General features: G+C 35.2%; 1 protein-coding gene across 6 annotated transcripts in view; it reads left to right on the forward strand.

The window, feature by feature from the left end:
* The window catches only part of ADGRB3 (adhesion G protein-coupled receptor B3), a 439,829-nt gene that overhangs the window by 240,874 nt on the left and 179,664 nt on the right, over positions 1–19,291 (forward strand). For all 6 annotated transcript variants that reach the window (XM_056488286.1, XM_056488289.1, XM_056488292.1 and 3 more), the window contains 3 exons: positions 11,820–11,966; positions 12,692–12,767; positions 17,459–17,561. In XM_056488286.1, coding sequence (XP_056344261.1) covers positions 11,820–11,966; positions 12,692–12,767; positions 17,459–17,561 — 326 coding nt within the window. The remainder of the gene's footprint in view (positions 1–11,819; positions 11,967–12,691; positions 12,768–17,458; positions 17,562–19,291) is intronic.

The following is a 19,291-nucleotide window of genomic DNA, read 5'->3' on the forward strand; positions in this document are numbered from 1 at the left end:
TACAGGACTTTGCACTTTGCCTTATTGAACTTCATGCCATTTTAATCTGCCCATCAGTACAGATTGTCCAGATCACCCTGCAGAGCCTTCCTACCCTCCAGCCTCCAACAGTCACACCCAACTTGGTATCACTTGCAAACTGGCTGAAGGTGCACTCGATTCCTTCACCCAGATCATGGATAAAGGCAGTGAACAGGACTGGCCCCAGTGCTGAGCCCTGGGGAACTCCCCTAGTGACTGGCTGCTGGCTGGATGTGACTTCATTCACCACCACTCTCAGGGCCTGGCCACCCAGACAGTTCTTAACCCAGTGAAGAGTGCCCATGGGCTGCCAGCTTCTCCAGGACAATGCTGGGCATAGTGCCAAAGGCTTTTCTAAAGTCTAGATAGACAACATCCACATCCACTAAGCAGGTCACAGAAGGGAGCCAGATCAGTCAAGCAGAACCTGTCTTTGCTCAACCCATCTGGTTGGGCCTGATCCCCTTGTTGTCCATCACACGCCTCATGTTGGCACTCAAAAGGATCTGCTCAGCCAAGACCTACTTGACTTGGAGGTCAAGCTGACAGGCCTTTAGTTCTCTGGATCCTCCTTCCAACCCCTCTTGCAGGTGTGACCTTTTGTGTAGGTTTTGGGGACAAAATTATTCTATGTCCAATTCATTTCTTTCTCCAAGCACTGGAACCAGTATGTTGTCTCAGCACATGCACTGGATGATGACTTTGAGCACCTTTTGAAAGTGGCTCATGGCAATGCAAATGTAATAAACTTAATGTAACTGTAGAACACCGATTTTTAAATCAAATATGTCATTAATAGCCACAGTTCACGTCAAGATGGGCCCAGATTATGCTGACCACATCTGTGCTTCTGAAAAAAACAGACTGTTTTGAAATATTATCAAATAACTGAGCATCCTTACACTGACCCCTAACCTTGTTCATTTTTTGTTCAGTTTGGAAATTTTATTATGAATCTTTGCCACCAGAGTGCAGTCAGTTTAGTTTCCAATAAAGTACCATTTAGATGTTTTGGGATTAGAGACAGAAAACCCATTTAGTACATAAAAAATATTCTATAAAAGCAATAGCACTGAAAAAAACAACACCGAACAAAGACAGGAAAATAACTAAAGGGTGAAAAAAGCAATTTTCTTTCCAGGATCCTGTAAAATACTGTTTGTTGGGTAACAATGCTATAATCAGGATATGGTGGGGAAGAAGGATCATATGTAAGTTGCACATTTTGATTGTCCAGTTCTCCAGGGTATGATTTGTAGTAGGAAAGCCATCTTGACTAGAGATTAAAATATAAATACTATTGGAAGGCAAGAAATCTTTAGTTTTTTCTAGCTGTCTCCTAGATCTGGCTCTGGACATAATTACATTTATTCCTATACATATATATACATAACTATACAAATAAGATATGGCAATAATAGCAGAACTGGACTCAGGTGTAGAATGCTTGACACTGAATAATTTTTCAAGACTGAATGTATAGATTATTTTTAAAAATAATTTGCAAACATTTTTACTAGATTTATAGCTTCTCTGGCATTAACATTCAGTCACTCTTTGTTAGGACTTTCAGGTAAAGGAAATTAATTGTGGCCATTTGTTGTATTGGTGGGTCACAAAAATTGTTGATCAATAGAAAACAAAAATTCTATCCATGCTTCTTATTTCTATGTTTTATGTTTATGATAATTGTTTTTTTTATAAAAATCATCATGATTTTTTATGTAATAACATGCACAAACTCTTCCTTTTCACATAGGTATAATTGTATTTTCTAGAATATTGCACAATGTAGAATTACATCTTAACTTTATAGAGCTTCTACCTACAGGCAATATTTCCAGAAAGTAAGGGATAGTTCACTGAAGCATTATGGTTCCAGTTTGGGGGACTCCTATTCTGAATAAATATTTCATTAGCATACTGCAATGAATAGTGCATGAAATTGAAGAAAGAACAATAGCAATAAACCCCAAATTTGTATTGAGATAACTGTAACAGAAAATAGGTTGCAGGTAGGATATATTTCCAAAGAGAGAGCAGAGTTTCATCAGGTGCTTGTGTTAGGAATGCAAGTGTTGTGGAGCCATGGTGGCTCCTTATGACTGTATCTGTCACACCACAGGAAAACCTGAGATGTTTTCTTAATCACAGTACTTTCTACACATTAACTGTTCAAAGCTGTCATTCTACTGCATGTAAAAGCAAAACTGAAGGCACATTAAGGGCCTCTGAAAATTTGGTCTGAATCCAAATAGATTTTTTTTTAAGACATAGAAGCCTCTCTGCTGCAGGTATAATGATGTGTTATGTCTTGAATTGATTATTTTGACCTTATTCTATGCTTTATTTTGGCATTGAGCTCAGTGATACTGTGCATTTTATGTACTCATACAAGCAAGGGTTAATCCAGTATTCCTATACACAGTTTAAGCTCACTGTGCATCAAAATTCAGATGATTTTTTAAAACCCTGAGAAGGCAACACAAGCAACCCTGATTAGGCATCTCTATCTTTCTCTGTCAACTGCACTCAATATGAATGAAAATATAAGACACCTGAATTCTGACAAGGGAAACAGTAATGATGTAACATCTGACTTAGCTGAATAGTTTACTGTTTGTTTCCATTTCTTTCTTAGATGCTTGGATCTTTTTTGGTTCCTCCTCCCACAGCTTTGTCAACAAGAAAAGCCTCTCATTTGGGGGGAGTGGGAGGGAAAAAGTGAGGGATGCTGGAGATGGGATGACCAGAATTAGATAACAAGAGCTGAACACAAGGTCCACATGCCACAGTGATTCATGTGATTGAGTTATAACAGCTCATAATAACCAAGCTCTGTTATTCTTTATAGGCCAAATTCTCTAGTTAGATCTTTTTTAAGGCATCTCCTCATTGTGCGGTTGTTTTATTGAAATGACCATAATAACACTGAGATATTTCTCCCGAGTTATTAAAGTTAATTTAGAATTCAACAATGTGAACAAGTAAATCAAACTCAGTCTAATTAGTATTACTTACTACTTAGGTTGGATAGTGTCTGTATGTCCCACTGAGGTACTGGGTTTTGTTCTGCCATGCATGATGTAAACAATCTAAATAAAGCATGTGTGCATTATCCTGACAATTATATTTCACAGTGCCCCAGGACAGCCTTTTACAATCCCTTAAGCAAATCTTAATCCAGTTTATGTCCTCCATGGAGAATATTCAAGATGAATTAGACATGCCTCCAGAATAGAAAGACCTAGTTATGAACTCCTGTGTGGTAGGTTAAAATCTTTAGGCCTTAACATGAAACTGAGACACAGGAGATCTCTATAACATTTCTGTTTCATACTTTCTGTGTGACTCTGCTCAAGCCTGTCTGGAAGACATTTAGTATTCCAGCATATGCTTATTAGCTGCTGGGCTCAAGGAGAAGCAAGAGTAGGCTTCTCTGTGAGAGAAAACAGGAGACAGCAAGGTGCACACACTGGCCTCACTGGCAAAGGCAAGGTCCCACAGCATCCAAACAAGAAGAGCAGAGAAGGTCTGTGATGTTAGCCAGATCCAGCTAATATTCCACATCAGCTGATAAGTCAGTCCCTAACAATGAGGCAGATCTGACATCAAGCCAAAAAGTCAAATCAAAGCATCAGGGTCAGGATCTGGTCCAGTGGTCCTCAGGAAAGCCCATAGTGATAAGGTAGGTCCAAGATCATTGAATCTTGACCTGGAATCCACAGGTCAGGGTTCAGAAAATCAAAATTCATAGCTGTACACAGCCACAGCAGATTCAGCTTATTTACAGCTCCTGAGTGAAGGGGCTATGGGGCCCCACTTCTCGCAGCCCTTTTCACTGCAGTTTGATCTAAGCTACAAAGTAGCATAAATTCACTGATTTTTGAGTACCTGCAGCTTAAGCTGTAGAGGTGTGTGTGTCTGTGTCTGTGTCTGTGTGTGTAATGGGGATGCACTGGTACTGACAGCTTGGGCATCATGTTGAATGCAAAACTCAGAATGGTAGATATCCATTAGAGAATTACTCTGATGCTGACCAGGAAGTGCTAAGCTTGTGACTAAATTCTGTTTCCTAAATTACCAGAGTCAAGAATTTAGTAAAGCGCTAATTTTAGACATCTCACAGTTATCTGGGATGAATTAAACAAACCTTCCTTCTGAACCCTTGATTATATATTATGCCAGTTGTCAAATGAATATTCAAATAGGGAGTTAGTCTTCCTTTCCTCCTGGATAAGTTTTGATGGTAATAGCCTTGAATCCTAATGGACATTCTCATCCAAGGTAAGAAAGGTATGGTTTATAATGACTTCAGATGGGTGCCCCATGTTCAGAGAGAGACCTAATTGCATGCAGATTTTTCTACTTCAAGTGCTCTAAACATAAACTCAGTATTCTAACAAATTATATTAGATCAGTAAGTTCTTTCTCTGACTTGGCCAGGTTTTAAAATAGTAATCAACTGCAGATGCGTATAAAGAGGGGACTAATTTGGTTAGTAAACATACCTAAAGGCTTGAACTTTTTGAGGATCTTACTTGTCTAATATCTCAACCTTGATGAAGCTGAAGTGTGAAGAAAGCACTGTCTTCTGTTTCTGGAAAGGAAAATGGAGAAACTTATACATTCCTGGTGGATTGCTGTAAAAAACAAGAGGCAGCTACAAGTGTTTCCTCCATATCCTCTGTTTTGCAGGATCTGGTTTTTAATCATCTTTCCTGTTCAGCATTCACTAGTTGCTTTCCAACTAGTAATCTCTGCATTTCTATGCCAGAGTAATTTACAGTTTTTTTTCAGTTTTAATTTTCTTTTAGTGATATCTGAAAGATTTTCACAATGCTGTTCTGTCTGATTATGAAAAAGCTGTTCAACAATAAGATATAGTAGATATCTGGTTTTAGTTTGCTACAAAAAGCTATGATTAAAACATATATTGATTCCCATTATTTATTATTTTTCCCTCTGTATGTGGCTTTTCTACATCACATTTTCTGCCTCCATGTCTGTGAATTTACTTCTTACATCATCTTTCAATATCCTGAATAACTTAATTCACATCTTTATAGATTTCTGAATGATAGGTTTAGTTTTCATTTCCCTAGAGGTAAAACAATACCCATCTCTTCTTTGTTTCAATTTACTGCTTCTGGGAAGCAATCATTCTACTCTGCTCTGCATCACCCCAAGCAAAGTAATGTTCATAGAATATTTTTGTCAATTCCCTGATAATGATTTTCACATCTGTTTGCCTCCTTACTGATCTCTTGTTCTCCTTCAAGTCCTCCCTGTCTTTCTCTAATGGTTTTTATTGGGTATCTAACCATGAATAAGCTTGATAAATAAACATGTAAATGATCTCTGTCTCAGTTTTTCTTCTTTCTCCCTACTCTGCTTCATCATTTCCACCTTCTGAGCTCACTACCTTAACATTGCTTTCTGTCTCACTCTCTTTGCTCTTGTTCAGAGCAGCTAGAATCATCAGCACAGACACTTTATCAAGTCACCTTAGTGACTGAAAGATGCTTGGTTTCTGCACCTCACCTGCCCAGTCAATCTAAAATGGTGTTGCAGGTGACCTTGCCCACTCAGTATTGCCCGTGGTTTTCAACCTTATGTCTATAAATTAAAATTCATGCACTTAAGTGCTAGTTCATTCTATATCCTGCATCAGTCTCCATGTTCTGTCTTGCTTTATGCAAAATCTTTCTTTTCCTTAAGAAGTATTTTATGACAAGGCAGGAGAGGCAGCCTGAGACCATAGTTTGAGTAGGTATTATTATTTAGCAATACTAAGAAGAATGGAAACAATGCTCCTTCAGAAACAGAGTACCTTTGATGTGGCTCTGGGTCCTTTTGGCTGCTCATATCTTCATCTTCTTCAAAATAATGCCCAGAAGGTGGAGTTGTCTTCTAATTAATGAAGTTCAGCTTCCTACCATATGTTTAGAGTGTTTTTCGAAATTATTATATATTCCAGGAAGCATTCAGTTTATCACAATAATTAATTTTCTTCTATCTGCTCATTAAAAACTGTTTACATTTGCATTTGTTCAACTGGATTTTCTTCAAACTTGTTATTCAGATTAGCAGATTGATTTTGTTCTTTGCATTCCACATTTCCTAGTTTCAGATAGCCATATTAAACTTACAGCGTGCATTGCTAATTAGTAAATAGTAAAAAATTACTGAAAATTACAAAAAAGCTGAGCTTCCACTCCCACCCACTCCCTGTCCCCAGGGAACATGTAGAAATAATACCTGGAACATACAGAAATTCTGTGATGCCACAGCTTTCCATGCACTAGCTTTTTCAGGGAATAAATTTTAATATGTTCCTTTTTTTTTAACAAAGATTTATTGTCTATAACAACAATTTTTTATGGTCTAATTATTATTTGAACTTTTAATTTTTAGATTTTATTTCCATACCTGGAACAAAGTTATCACAACACAATCAGAAATCATTTGTGAGACTGCTTATGAATATGTGATATTTCATGAGTCAATGAAATTTGTATATTCTTGAGTTTTTCCTCAAGTGTAGAATTTAGTCAAGTGTAGAATTTAGTACTGAGCAACTACAGTACACACAACCGAAAGAAAGCACTTGCCTGCTGTCTATGATTTTTTTTAAAATTATGTAAGTAGAAGGAAAAATCTGAGTTATTATTAAATGTATCCTGATCATTGCCTGAAACCATGTTGCTTTCTAAGTTGTCCTATATATCATACTGATTATATTATGGTAATGGCTAACTCTTTTCCCCACTGCATTGTTTATAGAAAACAGAGGAGAAATATCCAGAGATCACGGTTAAGCTAGCTTCTTGATTAATCAAAGCATTATTCTTAACCTTCAAACAGTGAGCCTATTTAAGTCACAATTTGCTGGACACCAAAGGATTCTTGCAAAGTTCATCCTTGATTAGTGAAAATACCTGTTAAATGTCTGCTTCTGCTTTTGCCCATACTGGTATTGTGTCTTGCTACCCAAAGCTTGAATAGTGAGGCATCAGCTGCTTTGGGCTGAGGAGCTTCAGGAAAGCAAGTGCACAGCAGGCTTCTAGGGACATTCCTGTCTTGTCTGCCCATGGAGCACTAGGGTCTAATCTAAGAATTTATTGCTTCTGTGTGGATGGCCATAAGAAGTAGCAGATCAGTTAAGTTACATTTTCTTAGGAGCCTTTTCCTTAACATGGTTTGATGTTCACTGTGAGGAGATTTCATGAATATTACTTCCAGAAGGAAAGTTGCCTTGTTGTTTTTCTCATGTTCATGTAAGAAGATGCCACTTCACCACAGTCCTTCTGTTGTACATAAGCTTGTAGGTGGTAAGAAGTGAGTTTATCTTTGGGCTGAGAGAAGGATTTTAATCAAGCCTGCTCACATGCAGAGTTCTGTAGAAAATTTGGAGATGCACAAATCAGTCTCTTTTAAATGGGGGTTTCACCGTTTGTGCCTGTTGCAAATTTTCTTTAAAATTATGAGTTTTAAGTAGATAGAGAATGTCTAAGTATCTTCAATCTTCATCTGGCTCTTTGTTGATGATTCAGGCAAGACTTTGTTTCCCGTGTATCCAACACGGCCTAACTTAAATAAGCTTATTTAGTCTGTAAAAAACAAAGGTTTTGTATTTAAGGTCATAAGAATAATTCTGTAATGTATAAACATTGTTTTAATTGAGTCATCTTAATGTAGATGTTTTGCAGAAGTGCTCAGTATTCTGAATTTCAACACAAAATCCTTACATATTCTTTGTGAAAATCATCTAAGGCACTTGCAATACTATTTTACCCAGAAATAGATTTAGCAGGAGCTGTTCCAGAAGGGCAGTAAAACATTGTCTGTTACAAAAATCAAAATGTGTTAAGTTAAACTCGAGTTTACTAAATGCTGAATAATATATACTTAGTATACCATCAATGAGCAAGTCAAAATAGGATAAGAAAATAGCAAATGAGACTGCTAATATACTCAGTCATTCTCCATTATCTTTAACTGAAATGTGGTCAAATTCTGTATCTTGAGTTATTGCAAATTAGAGACCAATGTGATTATTGTGCTGTGGAGCACCACACACCCATAGTACTATCACTCACAAGAGAGCAGAATCAGAACTGGTATTGCAGCTAAGGGGAGATGTCTATAGCTACCCATAGATCAGGTCTATATCTTCCCCTGAGAGGGGAAGAGGTGGGGCAGGCAATGCACTCCTCTCTCTGGTGACCAGTGACAGGACTCAAGGAAATGGCTGAAGCTGTGTTGGTGGGCTTCAGGTTGGATATTAGGAAAAGGTTCTTCACTCAGAGTGTGGCTGGCACTGGAAAAGGCATCACAGTACCAAACAAAGTGTTCACAGCCCCATGCCTGCCAGAGTTCAACAAACATTTGGACAATGCTCTCAGGCACATGGTGTGACTCTTGGGGTAGATGTCCTGTGCATGCTGTAATTTTAAAACTTGAATCTGTATTGTGAGAGCTGAAGTTGCACTAAGTCCATGAGAAAACATCCCCTTGTTTTTCTGTCATGCCTTTCAGTGAATCTGATTTTCTGTTCAAATTGATTATTCAAGGGTCTAATTCTGAAATTTTGCCAGTTTTTGTTGAATACAGGAGGCTAATGGGTGAATAATAAAGAGGAGGGGAAAATGATTCATGGCACTTCGTTGCTTTTTTCTAGTTGTTGTTTAGGAACCCGATCAATCAGAGAGCTACTAAGTTGCATTAGGCAGCTTATAACTCACTCAGGGTTGTAGGGATCAAGGCAGTATGTTTCAGCTTTTCTTTTCTAGGCTGTGATCTACAAGAGCTACTCATACAGGAACTACAATATTTTTTTTACTTGAAGTTTTCTTGACACATTAATTTACTACTTTTGTGCTTAAATATCATTCACATATTATTGTGAGTAACCAGGTCATTTTTATAGTGATGGAAAGTTGTCTATTCCTACCAGCTTGGCATTAATCAGTTACAACAATATTTTGTATTAACTGGTTTTAGTATTATCAGTCATTAGTTGCCAATTCTGAAATTTTCAGTAGAGCAGTATCAAACAGGTTATCTGCAATTGCAACATAAAAATTAAATAAAGGGAAAATAAGTATTTGTAAAGGATATTAAGAATTAATCCATTACAGTTCAAAACAATCACTAAATTGATTAGACTAGACTACTTACATGGATTCTTCTGAATCAATACATCAATAATTACCAGGGAATCATCAAATATGGATGTATTTTTGTTGAGCAATTGTCTTGTAGGTTATACCAAAGTGCATCAAAAAGTACTGAAAGAAGCTTCTTGTCTCAGGCTTCCACCACCCAGAGTTCAACCTGCAGCTTGCACTGCAGATGTGCCCAGTGTGCACCTGTACTAAATCACAGAATGATGCAATTATAGAATATGGTGAGTTGGAAAAGATCCATCATTGAGTCCAGTGCAGGACAAGCCCAAGAATCACACCATGAGCCTGGGAGGTTTGTCCAAACATTTCTTGAACTCAGTCAGCCTGGGTGCTGTGATCACTTCCCTGGGAAGCCTGTTCAGTGCCCAAGCACCCTCTGGGAGAAGAACCTCCCCTGGCAGGGCTTCAGGCCATTCCCTTGGATCCTATCACTGGTCACCAGAGTAAAGAGATCAGGACTTTCCCTTCCACTTCTTACGAGACTGTTGAGCACCACAGTGAGATCTTCCTTCAGTCTCCTCTAGGCTGAACACATACATTTACATTTATTCCATATAAGCCAAAAGTCAAAGTTGTAGGTTTTATGCTTTGCTTTTGTTATTCATCACCTAAACAATGGCAAATATTTTGGATTGAGTATTGTTTAGATTCCATGACAAATGACCCTATTTAAAATACAGAGAGAGACAGAATACAGAAAGTACTGTCCTAAACCTTCACCATTTATCCAGTCCTAAAGTGGCTTTCTGTTTTGCAGAGTGAATTCCGTTGAATAACATTGATTTCCTATTTCAATAAAGGAAACTGTCGTCCAAAAGGGGGATGAAATATTAAGGCTCTACTGTCTAATTAGATAGATAGGTAGATAGATAGGTAGATAGATAGATAGATAGATAGATAGATAGATAGATAGATAGATGTACAGATAAATACTGTACAAATAAAAAACAGCCCAGTACTATCTTATAAAGGCTGTATTTAATTTTTAAAACTAAATAAGTGTTACTTTAATTTTATTTATGGGGAAAATAAAATTATTTTTAAATTTTAAGACCTAATGGAAAAAATCCATTTTTACAATGTTAATATATTCTGTATAACCATTGATTGCATGTGAAAGCACGTAATCCATTTTATGCCCCAGTAATTCTGAAACACCTGAACTCTATTCCCTCCACACACCACCTGAAAATTTACAAGACTAAGCATCCCCTTGGTACTGGGAATGGATTTGCCAATTGCAGCCTGGAGGGGATTGTATCTAGCATTATAAAGCCCTGATGATAGTTTTATAATGGGAAGTCTGAAACAACCTCAAGTACCACCTCGTTAATGTGATTCTGTAATACATAACCAGTCTAATTTGAAAATAAGAGTCAGTTACTAGTGATTATATTTCTAGAGTTAATATTGTTAACTTCTAAATTTTACTCTTCTTTTGGATTTGAATTACAGTTTTCTTTCAAATAAAAACTTCTAATGAGACACCTAACAGTTTTCTACTTTAATTTTACTGTTCTGCTTGTTTTTACAGATGTACCCCATTGTATTTCTGTTTAACCCCCTTGCAGAGTCCTTGCAGTGAAATCTTTATGCAGATCAAAGTATAGTCCTGATATCCAGAGTCTTCCAACTACATTAGCCTCTGCATAAATTGATTAGGAAGGGCATTGCACAGGAAATGGCTATCAACATGGCTTACATTAAGAATGCAGCTGGGCTCCCAATGTGGTGTTTGTCATCTCTCTGAGCGTATGTAAACCCTTGCAGCAGTCAATTCCTTTAAAGTAGTTTGAGTCTTACTAGACACTGACTGTGTTGCCATGGAGTTGTACTTCAATTTCACAGCAAAGCTGAAACTGATTTCCAGGTGATAGTTGAGTTAGAAAATGGGGAAAAAACTGAAATTAGTAAACCAAATTCCAAACTGACTATTATTAGATTTGCCACCTATTTCTTCTGTCTTGATATATGTATTATAGATAATATATATACACTGATATTGTTTGGGTGTTGGAGGTTTTTGGTGGAAAAAACATAATTGAGAATGCAGAATTCTTAAGATTATTCTTTCAAGGAAGAGAAATTAGGTGCTATACTGCTTTACTTTGTGTGAAAACAACAAGATCTTTTAATATGTTAATCTCCTTGATGGTTCTATCTTGAAATTGTGCCTGTATAGAGGATAAAAGTTCTTTTATTGCTTCATTAGCCTGTATCTAGAAGTTATGTTTCCCAAAGCAATTTTAAGCATCCTCTTACTTTTATTGTCACATTTGATCATTTTAGAATTAGCTCTGAAGACACAACAATGTCCTTATGTGTAAATTTCAGGGTACAAGCTGGTACATTCAATAATCCCTGTTAAGAAATTCAATCAGAATCTGGCTGACAAGTCTTACGATCAATACCACACAATTAATCCATAGTAGAACTGCATAATAAACAGAAGATTATGCTTTCTGAGCCAGTTAATGTACTATGAATTCCTGCTTTTCTTGAAATGTGTCATTAAAAGTTTTATTATTGCTGTACTGTTGTCACTCTATGATGCTTTAACATATGAAACAATTTTAAATTTATATGATTTTATGATTTTCTTACTAGTGGCTAGCATTCAGAAGCTTCCTGCTGCATCTGTTTTAACTGACATCAATTTCCCCATGAAAGGAAGAAAAGGAATGGTTGATTGGGCACGAAACTCAGAAGACAGGGTTGTCATTCCAAAAAATATCTTCACTCCTATGTCAACAGGTAAAAAAGCATATCAGTATATTAATTTTCTATTAGCTTTAGCAAGGCAACTCTGTATCTGTCTCATGGGATCACTGTATAATACGGGAGTTATTTTATTCCTCTTCAAAAGAAATACAGTACCCATAAATTTATCCTAGAGAGTAATGAATGGGATTAATTTCAGCGCCTTGAGGAAAAAGTGCTGCATAAATTCTAGACATTGTTTTCTACACCAAAGAAACAATGTTTTACTTAGTTATTGTGCACAAGATTTAATCTGTTTGATAGGAGGTGAGCTGAAGTGCAGCTCCACTGAACCCCCTGAAGCTGCTGTGTTCCAGCAGTCATTCCAGCATAACTCTTACCAAAGGAAGCTCAGCAGGCAAATTAGCCTAACTTCAGATACAATTTATAAATATCATTGCAGTGCAGAACTCTGACATTAGAGAATTTACTCTACAGACATTCTTTGAGAATGCTTAATTATAAATGTAAATGAACTAGAATGGATGTCAGCATACAATGATGGATTTTTTGAAAACGTGAATTTCGATGGTTTAAATCGTTTGATATGCTCCTGACAGTGCTAAATTTTTATCCCATACTTCTAAGAGATAATTAAAATTATGATAGTTTATTTAAAATAAAACTAGTATTGCAAAGATAAATTATATTCAGAGGTTTTCATGCTGATGAAAGCTTGGGAAAGAGAGTTTTAAAATCTTTCTCCTTACTCTTTTCAGAACTAGATGAATCAACTGTATTTGTACTTGGAGCAGTGCTATACAAAAATTTAGAACTCATTTTGCCCACTTTGAGGTAAGGAATTTCATATATACAATATGAATTGAACTACTTCAGGATAATAAATATACTGTAGAACAGAATAAAAGTAGAAAGTCAAGACTATTTGTTTATTAGTACTGCTGGATATTCTTTTCATTATATTTATAATGTATATACATGTATTAATTTTTCTTTCATGCTTAGTTACTTGTATGATAGAAATAGCCTTTTCATCAAATTGGCTTAATTTATATTTTATGTAATCTATATTAAACTTAATTACAGAAATGTTTGATCAGAAGTATATGCAGTGATGTACATTAATGCTCAGGGCGCTTGTGCTTCAATCTACTCCTTGTCCAGTTAGTACAAATGGTCTTGTAATGGCATCATAACTTGATATACTAAAATTATCTGCTCTACTTCTACAGAAATCTCTAGCAGTAGTTTTCTGAATATATTTTAAGTACAAATTTTATTCAGAATGGATAGCAGTGCTATAGAGAGAATCTGTTTTAGAAGCAACAGCTGGAGCAGCTTTGAGTGCCATGCACATGCAAAAAGATACAGGAAGGCCTCTTGTTTCATTGTTTCCTTTCCTTGCCAAAAGAAAATTTGGAAATAAATATTTCACCTCCTCTTTTTAATTATCAGTTATGATAATTTCATTGAATGTTAATGCTGTCTTATTTTATATGATCCTGTGCACCAGTGGTCTTTTAATGCCCTTTTACAGTAAAAGAAACACATGCAGATTGTGTCACAATAGTTGCCAATGAACTCACAATAATTAGAAGAGTTAGTAATAAGGAAGTCACTTTTCTTTACTTAGTCAAAACGTCAGGATTTGAAACAAAGAATGGAAAAGCAGGAGGTTTTTGCCACAATCTATCTGAAAACAAAAAAAGGCTAATTCCAAAGAAAATTTAAAAACTGATTCCTAAGAAAGTTTCAATATGCTGTAAATTAGGGACAGAAATGTCTGTGAGACAGAGCACAGTTTGAAGAGTGATGTTCTGAGAGGACACCTGGAAACCTGAAAGAGCTGGCAAGGGCCATCTGTGCTCAAGGCATGATATAAATGACATCTCATCCACTTCTGAAGTGTCACTAAGCACTTCCTATTTGTTGTACCAGTTTCTGAAACTAGCCAGGAGGGAAGAGATGTTTGTAAAAGGTTTTTTTTACCCCATACTCAACGAACCAGTGACAACTAGCTTATTAGAGTTAGTTCTTTTTGTAGACCTTAGGAAAAGTTTTCCAATCCTAGGAAAGCATCAGTATGGCCATGTACTTTTCAGATCTTCATTTAGAGATTTTTTTGCTGTGAGTGTTTAAACGAGAGCTTAGGGAAACAAAAAGAAAAAATTCTTCCTTATAAAAAACAGAAGAATGCTTTTTTCCATGCACAAGTAAATAAACTTCATCTGATTCTATTTCCTAATATATTTTGCTGCATTGTACTGTTCTTGTAATGTCTTACAGATTTTTTAATAGCAGATATTGAATTATCAAATATTTTCAGAACTTTAGACTGTGTATTATTTCCATAGCTCTTACACCCCTGAGCACACTTATGTTATTGTTAGGTTCACAGAAAATTGATTCTCAGTACAATACTCATCTAAAAGATATTATCTATAATTTCTCTCTTGAGCACTCTGAAGGAATACATTGCATGTTGCCATAATGTAGGATAGTTTCAAAATTTTCCTTTAAGAAATAAGAATAAAGAATCATTGATTTTGCTGTATCAAGTTTTTTTCCTATCACTTTAAACAGCCACCATAAATTTCCTGCTAAAATTTTCTTCACTGAAATGTTCTCTTTCCCCATTTGAAACATCGTTCCTAACCCGAAACTTCATGTGCTGTACAACCAAAATGGCCCTTAAATTTCTTTGGGTCAGCTCTGTTAGGCTAAGGATGTACCTCATACAGGCTTTTATTACTTCACATTACAGATTTAGCCTCTGTAATTTTTCTGTAATGCATACAACTTTTACATATTGATCTATAACTTCGATCATGCTGTCTTGAGATAGCAACATGCCTTATTCATAAGTTCATTTTTCTTAAGTAACATGGATTCATTCTAAAAAGAGAAGAAGACATTAGTTTCATACTTTATAGGATCAATATTATTTCTCTTACATAAAAAAGTACCCTTAAAATTTATATCCTGGTAGGAAAACAGCTTAATAAAATAACTCGCTTTTATTAATAACATTATTGACTCAGATCAGAAAAAAAGCTCCAGGGCAAAGCAGCTCTGAAAGCATTTCTTGAGTTTTTACTCCATCACTTTGCTATCTTGAATCTTCAAGGGTTTATTCAGCCATAGTTTCCAAGAAATTTAATAGGGCTTCTTGTAATAATTTATTTCAAAATTTAACCATGATGAGCATTTTTTCTAGACAGTCAGCAGAGCACCATCCTGTAAAACTTCATTTATCATTAAAGTTGAATTTTAGATTATTTTTGATGAAGGAAAAGGCACTAATGGTAAAGTCACTCTCCACTATAAAAAAACTAAGATAATGCACTTGCCCAGGAAGTGCAAGATAGATAATTTCCATTCTATGTCATTCACAACTTAAGAGGGACTGAAACAATAATGTCCAAGAACACTTTGTAAAAACTGATTACTTAAATTCCTGGATAATTGTTCTCAAAGCTGGGCTGTTGCTTAAAAAAGATCTTCAACAGAGATAGCAATGGCACTGGCACCGGTGGTTTTGAGATTTTTTCAGATTTTTGAAATTGTTTTGACTGCAAAAATTTGAGCTTTAATTTAGAGGCATCTTAATATGCTATGTGATTTAGAATGTACTTTAGAATATACTTTAGAATACAGGTTGTGTTCTTCCAGGAGCTGTCCAAGCAGTTAAACATTAACTATGCACGTAGGCATTCAGCCCAGACAGGACAGTGATGAGGGATGCACTTTTCAATTCACAGTAATATAGGCAGTTATATTTATTTTCTTGTGAAACAGCCTGCTGGGGGCTCTTGAGAATTTAAGTGGATTTGTAGAGTTTTAATGAGACCGAGGTGAATGCACTGAAGTTACAAACTAAGCACTTAGATGTTCTTTGAGATCTCGCCCTAGAACTGTCAGAACTGCACCAAAATGAGATAGACCAAGGAAAACTTTTTCTGTCACAAAGACTGACTGTAAAAGAGTACTGAAGTAGCAGTATTTACAATAGTTTGCATTAATTTCCAAAACTGACATAATCTGAATTCATAGTAAGAGCCATTTTCACTTTTCATGATGTGTTAGAGAAATCAAGTATTTATTTGGCTGGGGGGGATGGTTCTTTTTTAATAATTACAGATATTCAGCTACTGTAACTCTACAGAATGCACTAATTAGCTAAAACATTAAATTTTAGCCTGATAGATACATTTTTGTCAATAAGTGTGCGAGACTTAAAAGTTTAACCAAAGGGAAGAAATAGGAATTCAGTAAAATAGAAAATCAGTTCCATTGTATTTTCATTATGTGATTTGGCTGAATAAAATTGGACTAGAACTCATATCTTGCCCCAAAAGTACAATTTCATTCCTTGTGTTGAATGAAATGCCTGCTAAGCTAAGCTTCTATTACTGTAGCCGTGGCAATTCCTGTTTCAATGATCCAGCAAAATGGAATTCTCTCCTAAATACAAACTCCCTAGAGAAAATAGGCAATTAAACAACAACATAAACAAAAGAATATTTATACTGTCTATTATAATTACATCTAAACGGTTTAGTTTCTTCTTTGATAACATCCTTTGATAACATTCTTTGATAACATTTCTGTGAGGTGTGGAAAGCAGCATTGCACACAAAGTAAATACCATAATGATCACCAGAAACAGTCAGGCTGATAACTGATTGTCATTCTAAACCTAGTGGGGTCATAAGAAGCAAGGATCTCCAACATGAACGTGTCAACATGTCTTTAGGCCTGTATTAGCATAACCTTGGCATTACTAGTTCTGTCCTAGAAAGGTTGCTATGATACATAGGGATCCACATTTTACATGAAAAAATTAATTGATGATGAATTAGAAAAATTGGTAGTTATTATTTTGCATAACCTGGTACAATAATGTAAGACCAAATCTAATCTCACGTATGAGAAAAAATATATTGGTTTTGGCTGGATTTCACTCAGGGCAATTGTGGTTTCGATTCTAATAAGTATTTCAGCTGATGGAGTTGCCCACTCATATACCAAATACAATTTTTTCAGAATTGGAAACAGGTATGTTTTTTTCATGAGCACAGATTCAACAGAACTGTACAGTTTCCCATTGCACTCATTCATCTTCACAATCCCACCATTAACAGTCAGAAAAAAACCCCAGCACAGCACTTTGGAAGAAAAATTATTGTCTTTTATGAAACATATCTAGTGGGTGTATGTTGAAAGAAGTAGATGAGACACACTCAAACATGCATAGAATGTTTGTGTCATCAATGCATTCTGCTAATTAATAAACAGTACTTAAAGGAATTGCACTTCTGCATCGTTGGTGCTTTTTCAGTTGTTGACATGTTGAGTACAGTTGGAAATAAGTGTTTTCACCACTTCCAAACAAATTATATTCTCCCTTAAGATTGTCAAGTAAAGTCACAGAAAATACCAGATAAAATCTTTAAATGTCTTATTAGAAGTCTCATTTAACCTTATAAACACTTACATTTTCCATTTTTTACATTTTCTTACAGGAATTTTACAGTTGTTAATTCAAAAATCATTGTTGTTACTATACGACCTGAGCCTAAAACTACAGATTCTTTCCTGGAGATAGAACTGGCCCACCTGTCTAATGTAAGTACAAGGATAGTTGTTATGCTTATACAAGATTATTTTCCAGATCACATGGGAGAAAAAAATTGGTGTTGTTTTAAATACAAGGTAATAAAATACAGTATAACTTCTGAAATTCAAGACCAGGAATAGTGTAACAATCTTCGAAAGGAATTGTTTTGTATACTTGTTTCAAGCATGCATATAAACAAAACAAAATTAATACTTGTTTTGTGAATGTTGAGGATTTTTGTTAAGCAGCAATTTCTAATGAATAGTTTCCAGTAATTGCTTTCATGGTTACAATTGGAAATGTATTTTTGTACTGACTACTTAACCTATTGATCCCTGCATAGGTCATAGAGCTACAGTAGTTCCTCCTTTCTTTCATTATTTTATAGAAGCCAGTTGTTATTTAGCCCATTGGAGCAGACTACAAAAATGCTCTTGTTCCAGTTTAGCTTACAGTCCTCATAAATGCTTGAGATATTGTGTGCAATTATTTAAATTCTATACTTTTCAGGCTTTAATCCCAAATATGAAAAAAAAAGTAATTCCAAATATATGAAAAATATAAAGATTTTTTTTCCTTTCTGTTTTTAGCAGTCTCCCAGTGCTCACAGGGAGAATAAAATATATCTTTTGTGTTCAATTTTTTCATATACAATACTGGGAAAATAATGTTAAATAACCAGCATGGGGGTAATTTTTGTGAAGTCACAATATATAAACTCTCTCTTTTTATGTTCTTTAGAGCTAGAGTTTTCTTTTTATAAAGTCATAAATGGTCAGTTAGAAGAGACAGCTACTCAAGCTTTTGAAAATAGTATTGTTATGCAAGAATCTTTAAAGCTGTAATTTTTAAGTTAAAAAAAGTGACTCAGGGGTTCATATAGATACAATTCAGCTAGAGAAAATCCAAATATTTCAGTCAGTAGCAAAATTGAAGGAGTGAGTCTGACTAAAAGTATGAAGAAAACTTTTTGAACTCTACATCTTTCATTAACATTTTACTCAAGGTTAAGAAAAAACTATTGCAATCAGTGGTCATTATGATCTGCCATTTGGTTCCCAGAAAAATACCAATGCAAAGAACATGAAAGCTTGGCAGAAAAAAAGGAATGTAGGAATGTGAACTGAGCTGACTCCTTACCTTTCAACAGCGTTAAAAGTGTATTGATGAAGAATTTTGTCAATTTGGGGTTTTATAGTTCTCTGTTTCAATGTTTTTATAAGATGTTTCAGGACATAAAGATTTTATGTTCTGTTTTGTTTTATTTTCTTTCAAACCTAAATTACATCATATATATTATGACAAAACCTCAATCTTGTTTCTGTCAGGTATTTCACTAAAAATATTACAGGGTGTTTGCTGAAGTAGACACAAATTAATCCTATATATTAGGGGGAAAATCAATCACCTTTGAAATAGAATACTTATTTTATTATGCTCATTATTAAAAAGAATTTGTGGTAGTTTTCAGTGCTAGATTTTATAATCTATTGTTTTAATGATTAGGGTGCAGCAAGGGTGCTTGCTAATACACAAATTGCAGAATATGACATTTATATTTTGAAACTGAAAGCACTACTTGCAAAAGTAACATGTAAGGTGGCACATGGGGTAACAGATAAGAAAAAAAATTCCATTAATTTGGTCCCATGCAAGAAAAGAAGTTTTAAAATCATATAAGAATATAATACTACTAAGAAATTTATCAGCATTGAACATATTTGTAGACCAAACACAA

Source organism: Oenanthe melanoleuca, chromosome 3 (genome assembly GCF_029582105.1).
Source record: "Oenanthe melanoleuca isolate GR-GAL-2019-014 chromosome 3, OMel1.0, whole genome shotgun sequence".
NCBI classification, from domain to species: Eukaryota; Metazoa; Chordata; class Aves; order Passeriformes; family Muscicapidae; genus Oenanthe; species Oenanthe melanoleuca.